Below are 18607 nucleotides of genomic sequence, written 5' to 3' on the forward strand. Positions count from 1 at the left end.
CAAAAACCGTGACCTAAAACCGTGATACGAACCGAACCGTGGGTTTTGTGAACCGTGCCACCCCTAATATATATATATATATATATAACAATTCCGAATAATGAACAAGTGCTGGAGGTTTACGGTTCAGATTAAAACATAATGAAAATGAAAAGAAATAAAAAGAGGACATTTTTAAAAAGTACAGTATTGCAAAAAATAAAAAATAAATAGTACATTTATATTTGTTAATGTAAAGTACAATATATTTGTTAATTTATTTGTGAACTGTGTGATATAAACTCCCAATTGTGAGAAATAAAGTCAGAATTGCGAGATAAAAACTTAGAAACATATCTTGCAATTTGACACTTTTATGCAATTCTGAGAAAAAAGACAATTTTGACTTTATTTCTCAGAATTGTGAGTTTAAAATCACGCAATACTGACTTTATCAGAAATGCGTTTATATCTCACAATTCTGAGGGAAAATTGTCAAAAAAAATCTGAAATGTAAGATTTTTTTTAAATCACTATTTTTTATATAAAATAAAATGTTTTTGTGCTTTAATATTCATAGACACAAATCCACATTGTTCTTAAGTGTACAGCACTACTTTTGATTTATTCATTTAAAGTTTGCCAAATTCTGCATTATATTGTACATTGCACTTTATAAGAATATGACTTGCAGTGAAATGTAAATCTATAAATGTTAATTTTATGACTGAATTCCACGTTTCCCTATAGCTGCAAGGCTGTTTTGAACTTTTTCCCAATCATATCCAACCCTGCTGCTTTCAACACAGTGCCTTCATTGTACACGCCAAATCAAAACACTGAGAACTTGAGCTCCCTGTGATTTAACAGCACAAAAATATTAATTCTTAAACAACACAGACAAATAGTGCAGCAGTGAAAGGCAGTGCTGTTCTGGGCACAGAGACATTTACAGTCACAGACGGGTCTTTGAGTGGACGACTCTATGAGGTGACGCTCATGAAGGGAACGGTTGGAGCCCGAGGGGAAGTTCAGATCAGAGACGCTATTTCATCCAAGCCATGGTAGGACATATGAACCAAATCTTATCTTAATCTTATTTTACTTCAAAGTGCATCATATTTATAGCTTAATTTGCTGGATTTAAAGTCAATACCATTTTGTAATGTCCATTTATGATAAACCAGTGCATTAAATGCATACTTATGTCACTGTCACTAATATACATAAAACAAATTCAATTCAGACAGTGAACCAAAAAAAGACTCAAAACAGCAAAACTATTAGGCACAAAATTACAATTAAACTAGATAAAAAAGTTTGTCAAGGCAAAGTTTAAGTTGGCTTAACTTAATCAGAAAGTGTGAACAACTTTAAGTTTTTAAAAGTTTTAGAAATTGTAGAAATGTTATGGTTTTCAGTCAGAAAAAGATTCAAGTTTAAAGTAGTTTTTAAGCTTAAAGCTTGATGGATGGATGTTTTAGCATGTTTCTAACTTATTTAGCATGTTGCTAGCATGATTAGCATGCTTTGTTTCTAACATGTTTGTAACATGATTAACATGCCAATAATGTGTTGCTAGCATCATTGACATGCTGTTAGCATGTTTCTAACAATGTTAAAAAGGCACTAGCATGTTTCTAACATGATTAGCATGTTGTTAACCTGTTTCTAAGATGATTAGCATGCTATGTTTCTAACAAGTTTGTAACATGATTAACATGTCAATAGCAGGTTGCTAACATGTTGTTAGCATTAACATGTTAACATGATTAGCAAGGCACTAGCATGTTTTAGCATGATTAGCAAGGCACTAGCATGTTTCTAGCATGGTCAACGTGTTTCTAGCATGTTTCTTACATGACTACGTGTAGCTAGCATAATTAATATGTCACTAGCATGATGTTAACTTTACTAGCACGATTAACAAGTTTCTACCATGATTAACAAGTTATTAACATGTTACTAGCATGATTACCATGTTGTTAGCATATTTCTAATATGATTAACCTGTCACTAGCATGTTGCTAGCATGATCAACATGTTTTTCTAGCATGTTTCTTACATGATTACGTGTAGCTAGCATAATTTGTATGTCAGTAGCATGATGTTAACATTACAAGTTTCTAACATGATTAACATGTTGTTAACATGTTTCTAGCATGATTAACAAGTTAATAACATGTTACTAGCATGATTACCATGTCGTTAGCATGTTTCTAATATGATTAACCTGTTACTAGCATGTTGCTAGCATGATTAGAATGGTGCTAACATGATGTTAACATTAGTAGATTGTTGTTAGCATGATTACCAAGCTACTGTCATGTTTCTAGCATGATTGGCATGTTGTTAGCATGTTTCTAACATGATTAGCAAGTTATTAGCATGATTAACATGTCCTTAACATGTTTCTAAAATGATTAGCAAGTTATTATGTTACTAGCATGATTACCATGTTGTTGGCATGTTTCTGGCATGTTTCTAACATGATTAGCCTGTCACTAGCATGTTGCTAGCATGATTAAAATGTCGCTAGCATGATGTTATCATTAGTAGCCTGTTGTTAGCATTATTAGCAAGCTACTATAATGTTTCTAACATGATTGGCATGTTTTTAACATGTTTCTAACTTGATTAACATGTTGTTAGCATGTTTCTAGCATGATCAGCAAGTTATTAGCATGTTATTAGCATGATTAACATGTCCTTAACATGTTTCTGGGATGTTTCTAACATGATTACAATGTCGCTAGCATGATGTTATCATTAGTAGCCTGTTGTTAGCACAGACCCACTGATTAACATGTTGTTAGCATGTTTCTAGCATGATTAGCAAGTTATTAGCATGATTAACATGTCTGTCCTTCACATGTTTCTAAAATGATTAGCAAGTTCTAAGCATGTTATTAGCATGATTACCATGTTGTTGGCATGTTTCTGGCATGTTTCTAACATGATTAGCCTGTCACTAGCATGTTGCTAACATTATTAAAATGTCGCTAGCATGATGTTATCATTAGTAGCCTGTTGTTAGCATGATTAACAAGTTACTAGCATGTTTCTAGCATGATTGGCATGTTTTTAACATGTTTCTAACTTGATTAACATGTTGTTAGCATGTTTCTAGCATGATCAGCAAGTTATTAGCATGATTAACATGTCCTTAACATGTTTCTGGGATGTTTCTAACATGATTACAATGTCGCTAACATGATGTTATCATTAGTAGCCTGTTGTTAGCATGATTAACAAGTTACTAGCATGTTTCTAGCATGATTGGCATGTTTTTAACATGTTTCTAACTTGATTAACATGTTGTTAGCATGTTTCTAGCATGATCAGAGAGTTATTAGCATGATTAGCATGATTAACATGTCCTTAACATGTTTCTGGGATGTTTCGAACATGATTAGAATGTCAGTAGCATAATGTTATCATTAGTAGCCTGTTGTTAGCATTATTAGCTAGTTACTAGCATGTTTCTAGCCTGATTAGCATGTCACTAGCATGATTCCAGTGGCTATAAATTAAACATTCCCTCAATGTAAGTCTATGGGATTTTTCCCAGTATTAATCCTCATTTTTAGTAAAACCATAAGTCCGATCAGTTAGAAAAGACACAGCAACTGGAGTCAGATCAGTCTGAAGATCTGGCCTGAGTTTGGAGAGTTAAAGCTCGAGGAGGAGGAGCAGTCAGAAATATTAGTCTCAGAAGAAGAAGAATAACCAAGTTTAAAATAGCATTTCAGTAAGATAGCTTTCTCAATACACAGCTCAAACCAACACACCTCTCAGCCAAATCCATCTAAAGTAATATTATAAGGAACATCTAAAAGAAAACATATTGTGATGTAACTTCAACAAAGAAACTTTCCAGCACAGACCCACTTTGAAACCACAATAATCAGCAGTTAATTGCTAACAGCCAGGAAGGCGGCAGCTGGTTGCTAAAATAGAAAAGCCACTGCTGATTTAACCCTCATTGTATGACCATGCTAACAAGACAAATACTGTCCACCCCGACCTGCTTCAGCAAAGCTGACAAATTTGACATGCAGGTGTCAACTATAGCTTGACTGATTCATGTGGGTGTTAACCACTCTTTACTAACACAAAATAATTAACCTGTCATGACAGGATCTATTAGTCCAGCACTGAAACCCCAACGGACAGAGGATTTTTATATCCAGCCATGAGTAAGAATATAGACTTCAATGGTGCCTCCACTGCTGAAGTCCAGGCAATGATCTCTAACACTCAGCAACAATACATCACTGTGCCTTTGAGATAAATGATTCAGGGCCAAAGAAGAATATCCAAGACATTAAACAAGGTCCTGAGGACTCCCTTGGGTGGCATGGGTTTAATGTGAAGTGGTGAAGATGATTGAGGCCTGGAGAATTTCAGCTGTTCTATCAGCTGCTGGTCTTTTCAGCCCCACTCCAGTCTGCAGCCTGACTGAAAGGGACTTGTTAGGTTTTCCCATTTGTGCCCAATCAGGATAAAAGATTCTGGCCAACATATAGTCTGCGCACATGGAGAAGATTTTCACTCCTTACAAACCTCTATTTACTTCTTGTCTCTTGTGTTTTCAGCAACTAATAAGTGTAAAATACTAGAGACCCTAAGAGGACATGATGATAGAAAAAAAGTGCGTAAGGAAAATTTACATTATATTTATATAATTATTTTTATACATCATTGTCTTGCAACAATTTTGCATTCACTCTAAAAACTTTGAGAAAAAAAAAAGATGCATTCACTTTTAAAACTGCATTTTCCTAAAAAAAAAAAAAAAAAAAAAAAAAAAAAAAAAAAAAAAAAAAAAAACAACTTCCACCCAAACTTCACTTGCAAAAACTTTGCGTTCCCCCAAAGAATCTTTACATCCACTTGCAAAAATGTTTGCCTTCTTCCCCAAGAAACTTGATGTTCACTTGCAAAAGTGTTGTTCCACAAAAAAAAAAAAAAAAGAAATTTCAAAAACGTTTGCGTTTTCCCCTAAGCAACTTTACGGTTACTTGATAAACCTTACATTTGCATTACCCCTAAAAACTTTGTTCACTTGGAAAAATGTATGTTCACTTGCAAAAACGTTTGCCTTATTTCCCAAGAAACTTTACTTTTGTATTTTGCAAGCGAACGTAAAGTTTCTTTGTGGAAGAAAGCAAACACTTTTGCAATTGAATGTAAAGTTTCTTGTGGGAAAGTAAAAGTAAGGTTTATTGGGTGGAACACACAGTTGTTCAAGTAACCGTAGTTAAGTTTCTTGGGGAAGAAGGCAAATGTTTTTGCAAGTGAACTTGAAGTAAAACTTTACATTCACTTGCAAAAACGTTTGTGTTCTCCCCCAAGAAACTTTACAGTTACTTAAAAAACTGTGTTAAACCCAAGAAACCTTACTTTTGCATTTCCCCCAAGAAACTTTACGTTCACTTGCAAAAATGTTTGCGTTCCACCCCCCAAAAAAATCTTTACGCTAACTTTCAAAAACATTTGTGTTCTCCCCCAAGAAACTTTACGGTTACTTGAATAACTGTGTTCCACCCAATAAACCTTACTTTTGCTTTCCCACAAAATACTTCACATTCGCTTGCAAAAACTTTTGCATTCTACCCAAAGAAACTTTACGGTACTTTACGGAAACTTTACACCCAAGAAACCTTACTTTTGCATTTTGCGAGCGAACAGAAAGTTTCTTTGTGGAAGAAAGCAAACACTTTTACAAGTGAATGTAAAGTTTCTTGTGGGAAAGTAAAAGTAAGGTTTATTGGGCGGAACACACATTTTGTCAGGTAACCGTAAAGTTTCTGGGGGGAAAACTCAAATGTTTTTGAAAGTGAACAAAGTTTCTTGGGGAACGCAAAAGTTTTGCAAGTGAACATCATGTTTCTTGGGGAAGGCGGCAAATGTTTTTGCAAGTGAACTTGAAGTTTTTTGGGTGGAAGTTTTTGTAAAAGTAAAACTTTACATTCACTTGCAAAAACGTTTGTGTTCTCCCCCAAGAAACTTTATGGTTACTTGAAAAGCTGTGTTTCACTCAAGAAACCTTACTTTTACATTTCTCAAAAAAACTTTCATTTCAAACATTCACTTGCAAAAATGTTTGCCTTTTCCCTTGAAAAACTGGTTTTGCATTCCCCCAAGAAAATCTGTTCAAAAATGTTTGCTTTATCCCACAAAGAAACTTTACATTGACTTGCAAAAATGTTTGTATTTTCCCTTAAGAACTTTTAAGGATACTTAAAAAACTGGTTTTGCATTCCCCCAAGAAACTTCATGTTCACTTACAAAAATGTTTGCCTTTTCCCACAAAGAAACTTTACGTTCACTTGCAAAAATGTTTGCGTTCCACCCCCCAAAAAATCTTTACGCTAACTTTCAAAAGCATTTGTGTTCTCCCCCCAAGAAACTTTACGGTTACTTGAATAACTGTGTTCCACCCAATAAACCTTACTTTTGCTTTCCCACAAAATACTTCACATTCACTTGCAAAAAGTTTGCTTTCTTCCACAAAGAAACTTTCATTCGCTTGCAAAAACTTTTGCATTCTCCCCAAAGAAACTTTACGGTTATTTGGAAAAAAAAAACTGTTACACCCAAGAAACCTTACTTTTGTATTTTGCGAGCGAACGGAAAGTTTCTTTGTGGAAGAAAGCAAACACTTTTACAAGTGAATGTAAAGTTTCTTGTGGGAAAGTAAAAGTAAGGTTTATTGGGTGGAACACACATTTTGTCAGGTAACTGTAAAGTTTCTGGGGAGAAAACTCAAATGTTTTTGAAAGTGAACAAAGTTTCTTGGGGAACGCAAAAGTTTTGCAAGTGAACATCACGTTTCTTGGAGAAGAAGGCAAATGTTTTTGTAAGTGAACTTGAAGTTTTTTGGGTGGAAGTTTTTTTAAAAGTAAAACTTTACATTCACTTGCAAAAACGTTTGTGTTCTCCCCCAAGAAACTTTATGGTTACTTGAAAAGCTGTGTTTCACTCAAGAAACCTTACTTTTACATTTCTCCAAAAAACTTTCATTTCAAACATTCACTTGCAAAAATGTTTGCCTTTTCCCTTGAAAAACTGGTTTTGCATTCCCCCAAGAAAATGTGTTCAAAAATGTTTGCTTTATCCCACAAAGAAACTTTACGTTCTTCTGCAAAAATGTTTGCCTTTTCCCACTAAGAAACTTTACATTGACTTGCAAAAATGTTTGTATTTTCCCTTAAGAACTTTTAAGGATACTTAAAAAACTGGTTTTGCATTCCCCCAAGAAACTTCATGTTCACTTGCAAAAATGTTTGCGTTCCACCCCCAAAAAAATCTTTACGCTAACTTTCAAAAACATTTGTGTTCTCCCCCAAGAAACTTTACGGTTACTTGAATAACTGTGTTCCACCCAATAAACCTTACTTTTGCTTTCCCACAAAATACTTCACATTCACTTGCAAAAAGTTTGCTTTCTTCCACAAAGAAACTTTCATTCGCTTGCAAAAACTTTTGCATTCTCCCCAAAGAAACTTTACAGTTATTTGAAAAAAAAAAAAAACTGTTACACCCAAGAAACCTTACTTTTGTATTTTGCAAGCGAACGTAAAGTTTCTTTGTGGAAGAAAGCAAACACTTTTACAAGTGAATGTAAAGTTTCTTGTGGGAAAGTAAAAGTAAGGTTTATTGGGTGGAACACACATTTTGTCAGGTAACCGTAAAGTTTCTGGGGGGAGAACACAAATGTTTTTGAAAGTGAACAAAGTTTCTTGGGGAACGCAAAAGTTTTGCAAGTGAACATCACATTTCTTGGGGAAGAAGGCAAATGTTTTTGCAAGTGAACTTGAAGTTTTTTGGGTGGAAGTTTTTTTAAAAGTAAAACTTTACATTCACTTGCAAAAACGTTTGTGTTCTCCCCCAAGAAACTTTATGGTTACTTGAAAAGCTGTGTTTCACTCAAGAAACCTTACTTTTACATTTCTCCAAAAAACTTTCATTTCAAACATTCACTTGCAAAAATGTTTGCCTTTTCCCTTGAAAAACTGGTTTTGCATTCCCCCAAGAAAATCTGTTCAAAAATGTTTGCTTTATCCCACAAAGAAACTTCACGTTCTTTTGCAAAAATGTTTGCCTTTTCCCACTAAGAAACTTTACATTGACTTGCAAAATGTTTGCTTTCTCCCATTAAGTAACTTTACATTCAACTGCAAAAATTTTGTATTCTCCCCCAAGAAATTTTACGGTTACCTGAAAAAGTGTGTGTTACAACCAAAGTAACCTTCCTTTTGTATTCCCCCAAGAAACTTTACGTTCACTTTACGTCCAAAAAAAACCTTTACATTCACTTACAAAAAAATGTACTTTATCTCCAAGAAACTTTACGGTTATGTAAAAACTGTTACACCGAAAAAAACATTGTATTTCCATCCCCCAACAAACTTTGCGTTCACTTGCAAAGCTTATTACATTCCCGCAAGAATCTTTACTTTCACTTGCACAAATTTTGTATTCCACTGGAAAAAATGTTTACGTTCACTTGCAAAAATGTTTTTGTTCTCCCTCAAGAAACTTTACGGGTATTTGTAAAAACTTCACACCCAAGAAACATTATGTTCACTTGCAAAAAGGTTGAATTCACTTGCAAAAACTTTGCGTTCCACCAAAAAAAAAACCTTTACGTTCACTTGCAAAAACGTTTGTGTTCTCCCCCAAGAAACTTTATGGTTACTTGAAAAGCTGTGTTTCACTCAAGAAACCTTACTTTTACATTTCTCCAAAAAACTTTCATTTCAAACATTCACTTGCAAAAATGTTTGCCTTTTCCCTTGAAAAACTGGTTTTGCATTCCCCCAAGAAAATTTGTTCAAAAATGTTTGCTTTCTCCCATTAAGAAACTTTACATTCACCTGCAAAAATTTTGTATTATCCCCCAAGAAATTTTACGGTTACCTGAAAAAGTGTGTGTTATAACCAAAGGAACCTTCCTTTTGTATTCCCCCAAGAAACTTTGTTCACTTGCAAAAACATTTGAGTTCTCCCCCAAGAAACTTTACGTTCACTTTACGTCCAAAAAAAACCCTTTACATTCACTTACAAAAAAATTTACTTTATCTCCAAGAAACTTTACAGTTACGTAAAAACTGTTACACCCAAAAAACATTGTAATTCCATTACCCAACAAACTTTGCGTTCACTTGCAAAGCTTATTACATTCCCGCAAGAATCTTTACTTTCACTTGCACAAAGTTTGTATTCCACTGAAAAAAATGTTTATGTTCACTTGCAAAAATGTTTTTGTTCTCCCTCAAGAAACTTTACGGGTATTTGTAAAAACTTCACACCCAAGAAACATTATGTTCACTTGCAAAAAGGTTGAATTCACTTGCAAAAACTTTGCGTTCCACCAAAAAAAAAACCTTTACGTTCACTTGCAAAAACGTTTGTGTTCTCCCCCAAGAAACTTTATGGTTACTTGAAAAGTTGTGTTTCACTCAAGAAACCTTACTTGTACATTTCTCAAAAAAACTTTCATTTCAAACATTCACTTGCAAAAATGTTTGCCTTTTCCCTTGAAAAACTGGTTTTGTATTCCCCCAAGAAAATTTGTTCAAAAATGTTTGCTTTATCCCACAAAGAAACTTTACATTGACTTGCAAAATGTTTGCTTTCTCCCATTAAGAAACCTTACATTCACCTGCAAAAATTTTGTATTATCCCCCAAGAAATTTTACGGTTACCTGAAAAAGTGTGTGTTATAACCAAAGGAACCTTCCTTTTGTATTCCCCCAAGAAACTTTGTTCACTTGCAAAAACATTTGAGTTCTCCCCCAAGAAACTTTACGTTCACTTTACGTCCAAAAAAAACCCTTTACATTCACTTACAAAAAAAATTTACTTTATCTCCAAGAAACTTTACAGTTACGTAAAAACTGTTACACCCAAAAAACATTGTAATTCCATCCCCCAACAAACTTTGCGTTCACTTGCAAAGCTTATTATATTTCCGCAAGAATCTTTACTTTCACTTGCATTCACTTGCACAAATTTTGTATTCCACTGGAAAAAATTGTTTACGTTCACTTGCAAAAATGTTTTTGTTCTCCCTCAAGAAACTTTACGGGTATTTGCAAAATGTTTTTGTTCTCCCTAATAAAAATCTTAAAGGTTACTTAAAAAAAACATTCCTTTTGCATTTCCCAATTACGTTCACTTGCAAAGATTTCCCCAAGAAACTTAAGGTTCACTTGGCAAAAACATTTGCATTACACCGAAAAAATTTTATGTTCAGTTGCAAAAATGTTAAGAGTTCATCCAAAATATTTTGTACTTGCAAAAACTTTTTGTACTTGCAAAAATATTTGCCTTCTTCCAAAAAGAAACTTTACGTTCACTTGCAAAAACCTTAGCATTACACAGAAAAATATGTTATGTTCACTTGCAAAAATGTTTGCATTCTCCCCCAAGAAACTTTACGGGTAAAAATGTGTCACACCCAAGAAACATGTTCACTTGCAAAAACTTCTTAACTTGTAAAAACTTCTCCTCCTATAAAATTTAGGCTCACTTGCAAAACGTTTGCAAGTTTTATTCAGAATCTTTGCATTCACTTGTAAAATGTTTGCACGCTCTCTCCCAAAAATGTTCACATTTGCCCTCACAAAACTTTACATTCACTTTTTCGTTCCCTGGAAACTTTTGCTTGCAAAACCTTTGCGTTCCCCAAAAAAACTTTCTGTTCACTCACAAAGAAAGCAAAATTTTGCTAGGGAACACAATGTTACTTAAAGAAGGGCAAAACTTTTCAGAGAAAATGCAAAATCGTTGGAATATAATTTTCTCTGATATTCTACATCAATATGTCCCTTTAGGGGCTCCATATAATACTCTCAGCTAAATGTTTAAATAAATCCCACCCAATTACACAGATCTTCCTCCAAAAAGAAAATGCAAAAAAAAAAAAAAAAAAAAAAAAAAAGACAAGGGCAAATAGTTCACAGATTGTGTGATTCTTACCTTTGAGGTCCTCAGAGAAGAAAGCGGAGTGTCTTGAAATAAACAGTTTCAGCTGTTCATCTATATTGCAGGCGGTCAAGTTGACGTTCCAGGAGCGAATACCTACACAAAAAGGAAACCGGCCCAGTCAGACTGCAGTCAAAACAAGCAAAAGCTCAATTATTCATGGACCACATTCACTGTCCACTGAAGACAGTGACATTGAGCACTTTCACAGAGTCAAGAGACACTGACACAAACTGTATTTATAAACCTTCTGGTGAGATTTTTTGTGTCTGCGGTTAAAGAAACGAGTGGGTGAACCACAGCTTTCAGACTTTTAGTGAAAACATGAGGCCAAGCAGCGTTCTTCTTTAGATACACATTTTATAACCAAACAAGAGGTCAAAGTCAAACTTGGATGGAGTTTGTGTTCTTCGAACAGAAATAACCCAAAGAGAGAGAGAGCAGAAGTTACACACAGTTCAAAAGCAAACTGAAAAAAGCTTTTTTTTTTTTCCTGTGCCAAAATAAGATGACCTCTTCCTACCATTGACTCACTTAAAAAGAACCATACTACTGCGATAACAGCATGGTTTTTTTCCCCTTACGTACTGCCCAAACTGTGATTTTAAACCAAATTCTCAGCAGTAGTGGATGGTCCCAATACATTTTGACAGCAGCTTGCATATTTTCCAACAGTGTAGTTGAGCAACAAGCCTCTGACTAGCGACGTAGCATGGCAAAACAGACCTGAACCAAGTGAGCTCAAATAATCACCGTCTCATGAAATGTCTCTCTCATATGTTGCATTCACTGTAGAAGTTAAATGTATTTTAGTGAATCAGCTTGTGCAGAAGATTCACGTAAATAATTCACAGATTTTTTTTCACCATTAAAATATTTAGTTAAATGCTGTGGTTTTATAAAATGTGACCCTGGACCATAAAACCAGTTTTAAGTAGGACTGGTATATTTGTAGCAATAGCCAAAATTACATTGTATGGGTCAAACATATTATTTTTCTTTTATGCCAAAACTCATTAGGATATTGCCAAAAATCATGTTCCATGAAGATATTTTGTTTTCCTACCATAAATATATAAAAACTTAATATTTGATTAGTAATATGCATTGCTGAGAACTTCATTTGGACAACTTTACAAGGTGATTTTCTCAACATTTTGATTTTTTTGGACCCTCAAATTATAGACAGTCAAATAGTTGTATTTTGGCCAAATATTGTCCTATCCTGACAAACCATACTTCAATGGAAACCTTATTTATTCAGCTTATTATTGGTTTTGTGTTCAGTGTTTCTAGTTCAACTGTTGCATTTTATATATTTATTAAAAATATATCTGTTCAAACGTAATAGTGTCAACCTCTTAACTAAAAAAACTTTAATACAGTTGCTTTATTAAGAGTCAATGTATAATTTATGTATATAGTGTGATAAATACACCTACTGTAGCTGAAAAATTAAAGCACTGTTGGCTTTATTTGTATATTATGTGTATTTGTAAAATGTTGCCTATATTTGTTGTTATTTTTTTATTAACAAACCTTTAGGTCAAGGTTTTAAAATAGAAAAATCATTCGGCTGTACTGCTCAGACAACCCAAAATAGTTAAACCAACATGACAAATAATCGATAACATGTTTGTCTGCAAGATGTCTGTTAAAGATCTCTTGATCTGGAAACCATCTGCTGTGTACAAACGTCTGGCAGACGTCTGTAAGATGTCAGTTTTACATACATTCTAACTATAAACATCTTAAAGACATCAAATAGACGTCTGTTTGACATCTGATAGGAAACATCCAATAGACATCCCTGATAGCACACGTACATCTTAGATATGTCTATTTGATGTCTACATTTACATCTGCAAGACGTAGTTTACTCATCTGCAATACGTCTATTGAACGTTTCCTATCAGATGTCAAATAGATGTCTTTTAGATGTCTTTAAGATGTTTATGAATTAGAATTAGGGCTGGGTGAATCTTTCGATTTTTTCGATAAATTCAAATTTACATTTTAAGACGGTTTAATTTTATTAAATCGGGGTATCACGATTTTTTTTATAAAAATACTAATATATATATATATATATATATGCGTGTGTGTGTATTCAGAACGGAAAACAAATAATGCGTTCTGGTAACGCGAGTCACTAAGGTGACATGATTAGCTGCTTGCTAGCAAGTTAGCCTGTTACATTACAGTACATACATTTTCACTTACCACATAAACAGAGTAGAGAGATGATTGAAGACAATGGCGAATTATTTGCAGATCAGGGCTCTAGAGTGCGACCTAATTTCTCAATGGTGCGACTGGCGCGACCAGCAGTTCAAGGGCAAAAAAAAAAAAAACTACTACGTGCGACTGACCCAACCAGCATATTTGTATTTGCGCTGAGGGGAGCTTCAAAGGTTTCTGTGTGTTTTGCACGTTGACTAATGTATCTCAAGTGTAGAGAGAGTGTAAATAAGAGACTGAATGGGCAGTAGCTTCGTTTATTATAATAGAGCTTTGTGAGATTGCGAACTAAGATGAGTGACAGCTTTTAATAATTTTTAAGGGAGTTTGTAAACAAGATATTGCTTTATTACAACAGTTAAATACACAAGAAGTTATTATTAAGTGACTTACATTGTCTGACTATAACACTATTGCCTGATTTTGCTCCATTTCATCGTCAAAAGTAGTCTGAAACAAGTCACAGCTGAGCCGCTGCGCATCTCCACTCAAACACAGCGGTGTTTCGTTTATGAATGAATGTGCGTTTTTAAACCAATCTAGTGAAATGATTCAATTCCCCATTCATAAAGAGTCACTTGCTTTATTCTTGAATGAACCATCCGTTTAAACGAATCAAATGAATATGATTCAGTAATTAAATCAGTGTCTTACCACCACCTGCTGGCAGATCTGTTCAGTTATTTAAATCATTTAATATTTCTGTGTTCAAAATTGTATATTTTTGTATACGATATAAGTGCAAGAGAAAAGCATGAAAATAAATATTTTCCTCCCATCTCATATTTATTTGTCTTACAAACATTTACTGTGTCTGCTATGATAAGAATGGGGCCTGGTGGAAAGCAATCACTGATGCAGTTGCAATGTATATTACAAAATATATGGTGACCATTTATATTGTGGAAAAGCTGGGGTTTCTTTACATACTAAATGTAGTAGGGGGGGGGGTCGATTTAAATTGTAAATCGGATTTTTTGTGAAAAAATCTGGGATTTTATTTTGAGGCCATATCGCCCACCCCTAATTAGAAAGTATGTAAAACTGACATCTTATAGACGTCTGCCAGCAGATGCTTTCCAGATCAAGAAATCTTTAACAGATATCTTGCAGATGTATGTGTGCTATCTGGGCAGTGTATAACAATAGTAAACATGACCGCATCTCAACAACTTAAAATTACAAAGTAGTTTGTTTCTAACCCTGATAGCACACGTACATCTCGAAGACGTCTATTTGACATCTGCAAGACATCTGCAAGATGTATAGTTTGCTCATCTCCAATACGTCTGTTGGACGTTTCCTATCAGAAGTCAAATAGACATCTATTAGATGTCTTTAAGATGTTTATGAATTAAAATGCATGTAAAACTGACATCTTACAGACGTCTGCCAGACGTTTGCACACAAAAGATGCTTTCCAGATCAAGAGATGGGCCAAAATGGCAAAAAACACACCGTTGCAGATGCAAAACGAGTGGCACGACTGCGGTTGAAATCAACAAAAGAGCTCCTTCCTATTTAAAGTTGCTGACGCCATTGAAAACAGTAGAAATCTCATTCCTGTCAGATTAGCGAGGTGGAAGCTGCGGCGTCTGACCAGGAAGAGAAGGAAACGCTGGCAACAGTCACAAAGAGGATGTGTGCGTATCAGTCACACGGCCCTTGTGTATAGTTCCAGATAAAGAGACTGAAAATCAAAGGAACGCAGATGATAAAAGACAAATAGCTACAGCAATCCCAGCTGCGCACACACAATCTTCTCTGGTCTCAGTCTGACTAAAAATTGGACAAACCCCTTCGAAAAGCCGGTATAATCAGTTGTGTTTCAACAAGGCAGATGTACCTCGCACATATTAAAGATGAACTTTGAACCAACAAGCACAATGAGGAAGGAGAGTCTGCAAACACAAGACTGAGGCTATATATAACCATGCAAAAGATCTGCTTCGCTTTACAGCGACTTTCAACAGAGAAAACAAGGCAGTGACGCGTATCTGCTGCTATACGAACGCGCTTATCTTTCTTTCACAAGAGGGTGCGTTCAGATTGGAGGATTGCAGGCTGGGAGAGATTTCAAGCAGGTCATCTGAACAGGGAAGTCACGTTGTCTTAGCCATGCTGAAGTAAATGAGCTGCATTATTTATGCTCTGCAGAGCAGGCTGGGTCTTTTTATGAGCTTTGGGATCCAGGAGTCAAGAATCTGACAAAAGAAGCCTGAAATACTGAAAAACCAAAAGCATTATTTGTTTATTTACACCTCAGAGATGATATGCACAGTAGATGCATTGACTGGAGTCATGCTTCCTCATATTGATTTAAGATGCTATACAGGTTTTATGCCATGCTTGAAAGCCGAGAGCCCCAGTTCAGCAGTAAATATCTGTGCATGAGCCCTCTGTGGGCATTCATCTCATTTTAGTTCCTACTCAGCTGACTAAATGAAAGGAGGTCAAGGTCACATGAACAAAAGGCAGCCTCTGGAGTTGATATTTGGTTACATTGATGCCATGCAACAGCTTTTAAGATGGTAATTCTGCAAAGTATCATATGCTATAATCAGATACATCACTTGGGCTTTTATGTTAGGTTACTAGCAATAGTCCTTAAAGTTAAAATAAGTCTAAACTAGAAGTAGAAACTTTAAATGGTTATTTTTTATTTATATTTCAACATATTTGCACTAATAACAAAAACAACAACAACTGCAACAGTACTACTACTAATAACAACAATAATAATAAATAAACTCTAGCAACATGAGGTACCAAAAAACAGACTTCTGTCATTTTCCGATACATTAGTTACATTGTTTTCAGCGTTTTTTCTCTTCATGAGAGTGATGGGCGAGGGAAGCGCGCTTGGCTCTCATTCAATCACCATCCATAGTAAGACGAAACTTTACCTCTTTCAATCTCTGACACCAGTAAATCCACAAACCCAGCCGGACCGGGCTGTCCAACAATGACCAACAAAGAGTATTTCTCGCTGCAGAAACCGGGTCGAGCGCTTCGGTTGGAGTTTTCCATGCTTGCCAACTCGCCGATGTGGTCTGCCGCCATGTTGCAAAGTTTACACAAATTCGTGATGTCCGATTCGCGAGCGAGTCGTTCGAATGACTCGGTTCACCTTAATGATTCGGTCGAACCGATTCTCTCTGGATATTTTGCGGAGGAACATTCTGTGGAGCAATGGAGCAACATACATAAACTATTGACACCAATGATTCTTTCTTTCTTTTTTTTACGTAATGGTGTTAACTGAACACAAATTAATAGGTTATCTCAATTTCTAATAACTTATTCGAAAACGTCGTGGTAACAGCCAAACATTAATGTAGGTGCAAAACTAAAATAATAAAAAATATCACTGAACCGGTTCACTGAAATGAATCGTTCGAACGAACCGACTCGCTCAAATGAATTGGACAACCCAACGGTAAGACAGGCGATGCGTTCAGGGAAACACCCACAATTTATACACAAGGGGTGGGGAATGCAGGTTGACGTCGTTTGTGTCCAATCAGTTGATAAAGAGATTGCAAACTGGTATTTTAGAAAGATTTAGAAACTCATATTAAGAGAATCCTAAGTGTTTGGTAGAAAATGTGTGTATTTGCGGACCATATTTGATGTGCTTTTTTCTATTTTCAGAATAACTTCTATTTTATTAGGAAAATGCTAGTTAAATTAGAATTTAGCTGTTTATAAACATAACTTCTTACATTTTATATGCATAAACGTTTTGGAACAAATTAAAAAAATAAAAAGAAGCTGATATGTCACCCTGGACCACAAAACCAGTCATAAGCGTATGATGATTCGGTTCACTTTAATGATTCGGTCGAACCGATTCTCTCTGGATCTTTTGCGGAAAAACATACTGTGAGAGAACAAATATAGCAAGATAAACACATATTTAACATCAATAATTATTTATTTTCTTAAAAAAAAATACGGTGTTTCAAAAAATTGTTACGAAAAATCTGGTATCAATTTATTGGCTACTGAATACGAATTACTATGTTATCATAATTTATTATAACGTATTCGAAATCATGGTGATAACAGCCAAGCATTAATGTAGGTGCAAAACAAAATGAAAGACTTCACTGAACCATTCACTGAAATGAATCGTTCGAATGAACCGACTCGCTCAAATGAATTGGACAACCCAATGATAAGACAGCGATGCGCTCAGGAAAACACCCACAATTTATACACAAGGGGTGGGGAATGCAGGTTGACGTCATTTAAGTTTACACAAATTGGTGATGTCCGATTCACAGACTCGGTTCACTTTAATGATTCAGTCGAACCGATTCTCTCTGGATCTTTTGCGGAGGAACATGCTGTGAGAGAACAAATATAGCAAGATACATACCGATTTGACAACGATTTTTTCTTTCTTTGTTTTAAAGAGCGAGTGTTTCAATAATTGATCCGAAAAATCGAAAAATCACCAAATGAATCTGGTCTCAATAGGCTACTGAACACGAATTAATATGTAATCTTCATTTCTAATAACTTAATCGAAAACATGGTGATAACAGCCAAACATTAATGTAGGTGCAAAACAAAACGAAAGACTTCACTGAACCGGTTCACTCAAATGAATCGTTCGAACGAACCGACTCGGTCAAATGAACTGGACAACAAAACAGTAAGACAAGAGATGCGGTCAGGGAAACACCCACATATATACACAAGAGGTGGGGAATACAGGTTGAAATAATTTGTGTCCAATCAGTTGATAAAAAATATTGCAAATAGGTATTTTGGACAGATTCAGAAACAGCGTATGGTAGAAAATGTGTGTATTTGCGGACTGTAGTTGATGTGTTTTTGTTTCTTTTTTCACAATGGCGTCTATTTTATTTGGAAAATGCTAGATAAATTAGAAGTAAGCTGTTTACCAACTAAATTTCTTACATTTTATAAATGACCTTTTTTATGCATAAACATTTGGAACAAACTAAAAAATAAAAAGAAGCTATAAGAGTCTTTTTTTTATTGGAATATATATACATCATTTAAATAAATGTTCATCATCTGAAATAAATAAGCAGTCCATTGCTGTATGGTTTGTTCGGATAGGACTATATTTGGCTGAGATACAAATTTGAAAAAATGAAATCTGAGGCTGAAAAAAAAAAAATATATATATATTAATTGCAATATTGAGAAAATCGCATTTAAAGTTGTCCAAATGAAGTTCTTAGCAATGCATATTACTAATCCAAAATTAAGTTTTGATATATTTATGGTAGGAACTTTACAAAATATCTTCCAGGAACATGATCTTTACTTAATATCCTTATGATTTTTGGCATAAAAGAAAAAATGATAATACAATGTATGTTTGGCTATTGCTACAAATATACCAATG

At 34.8% G+C, this 18607-nt stretch overlaps 1 protein-coding gene across 1 annotated transcript in view; it reads right to left on the reverse strand.

The window, feature by feature from the left end:
- LOC141338641 (microtubule-associated protein 1S-like) overlaps nucleotides 1-16281 on the reverse strand; it is a 34711-nt gene extending 18430 nt beyond the window's left edge. The window contains exons 1-2 of the mRNA XM_073844241.1: nucleotides 16125-16281; nucleotides 10972-11073 (exon numbers count right to left, since the gene is read on the reverse strand). Of these exons, the coding sequence (XP_073700342.1) occupies nucleotides 10972-11073; nucleotides 16125-16281 (259 nt within the window). The remainder of the gene's footprint in view (nucleotides 1-10971; nucleotides 11074-16124) is intronic.
- Between the last annotated feature and the right edge of the window lie 2326 nt (nucleotides 16282-18607).

This window comes from Garra rufa, chromosome 7 (assembly GCF_049309525.1).
Source record: "Garra rufa chromosome 7, GarRuf1.0, whole genome shotgun sequence".
NCBI lineage: Eukaryota > Metazoa > Chordata > Actinopteri > Cypriniformes > Cyprinidae > Garra > Garra rufa.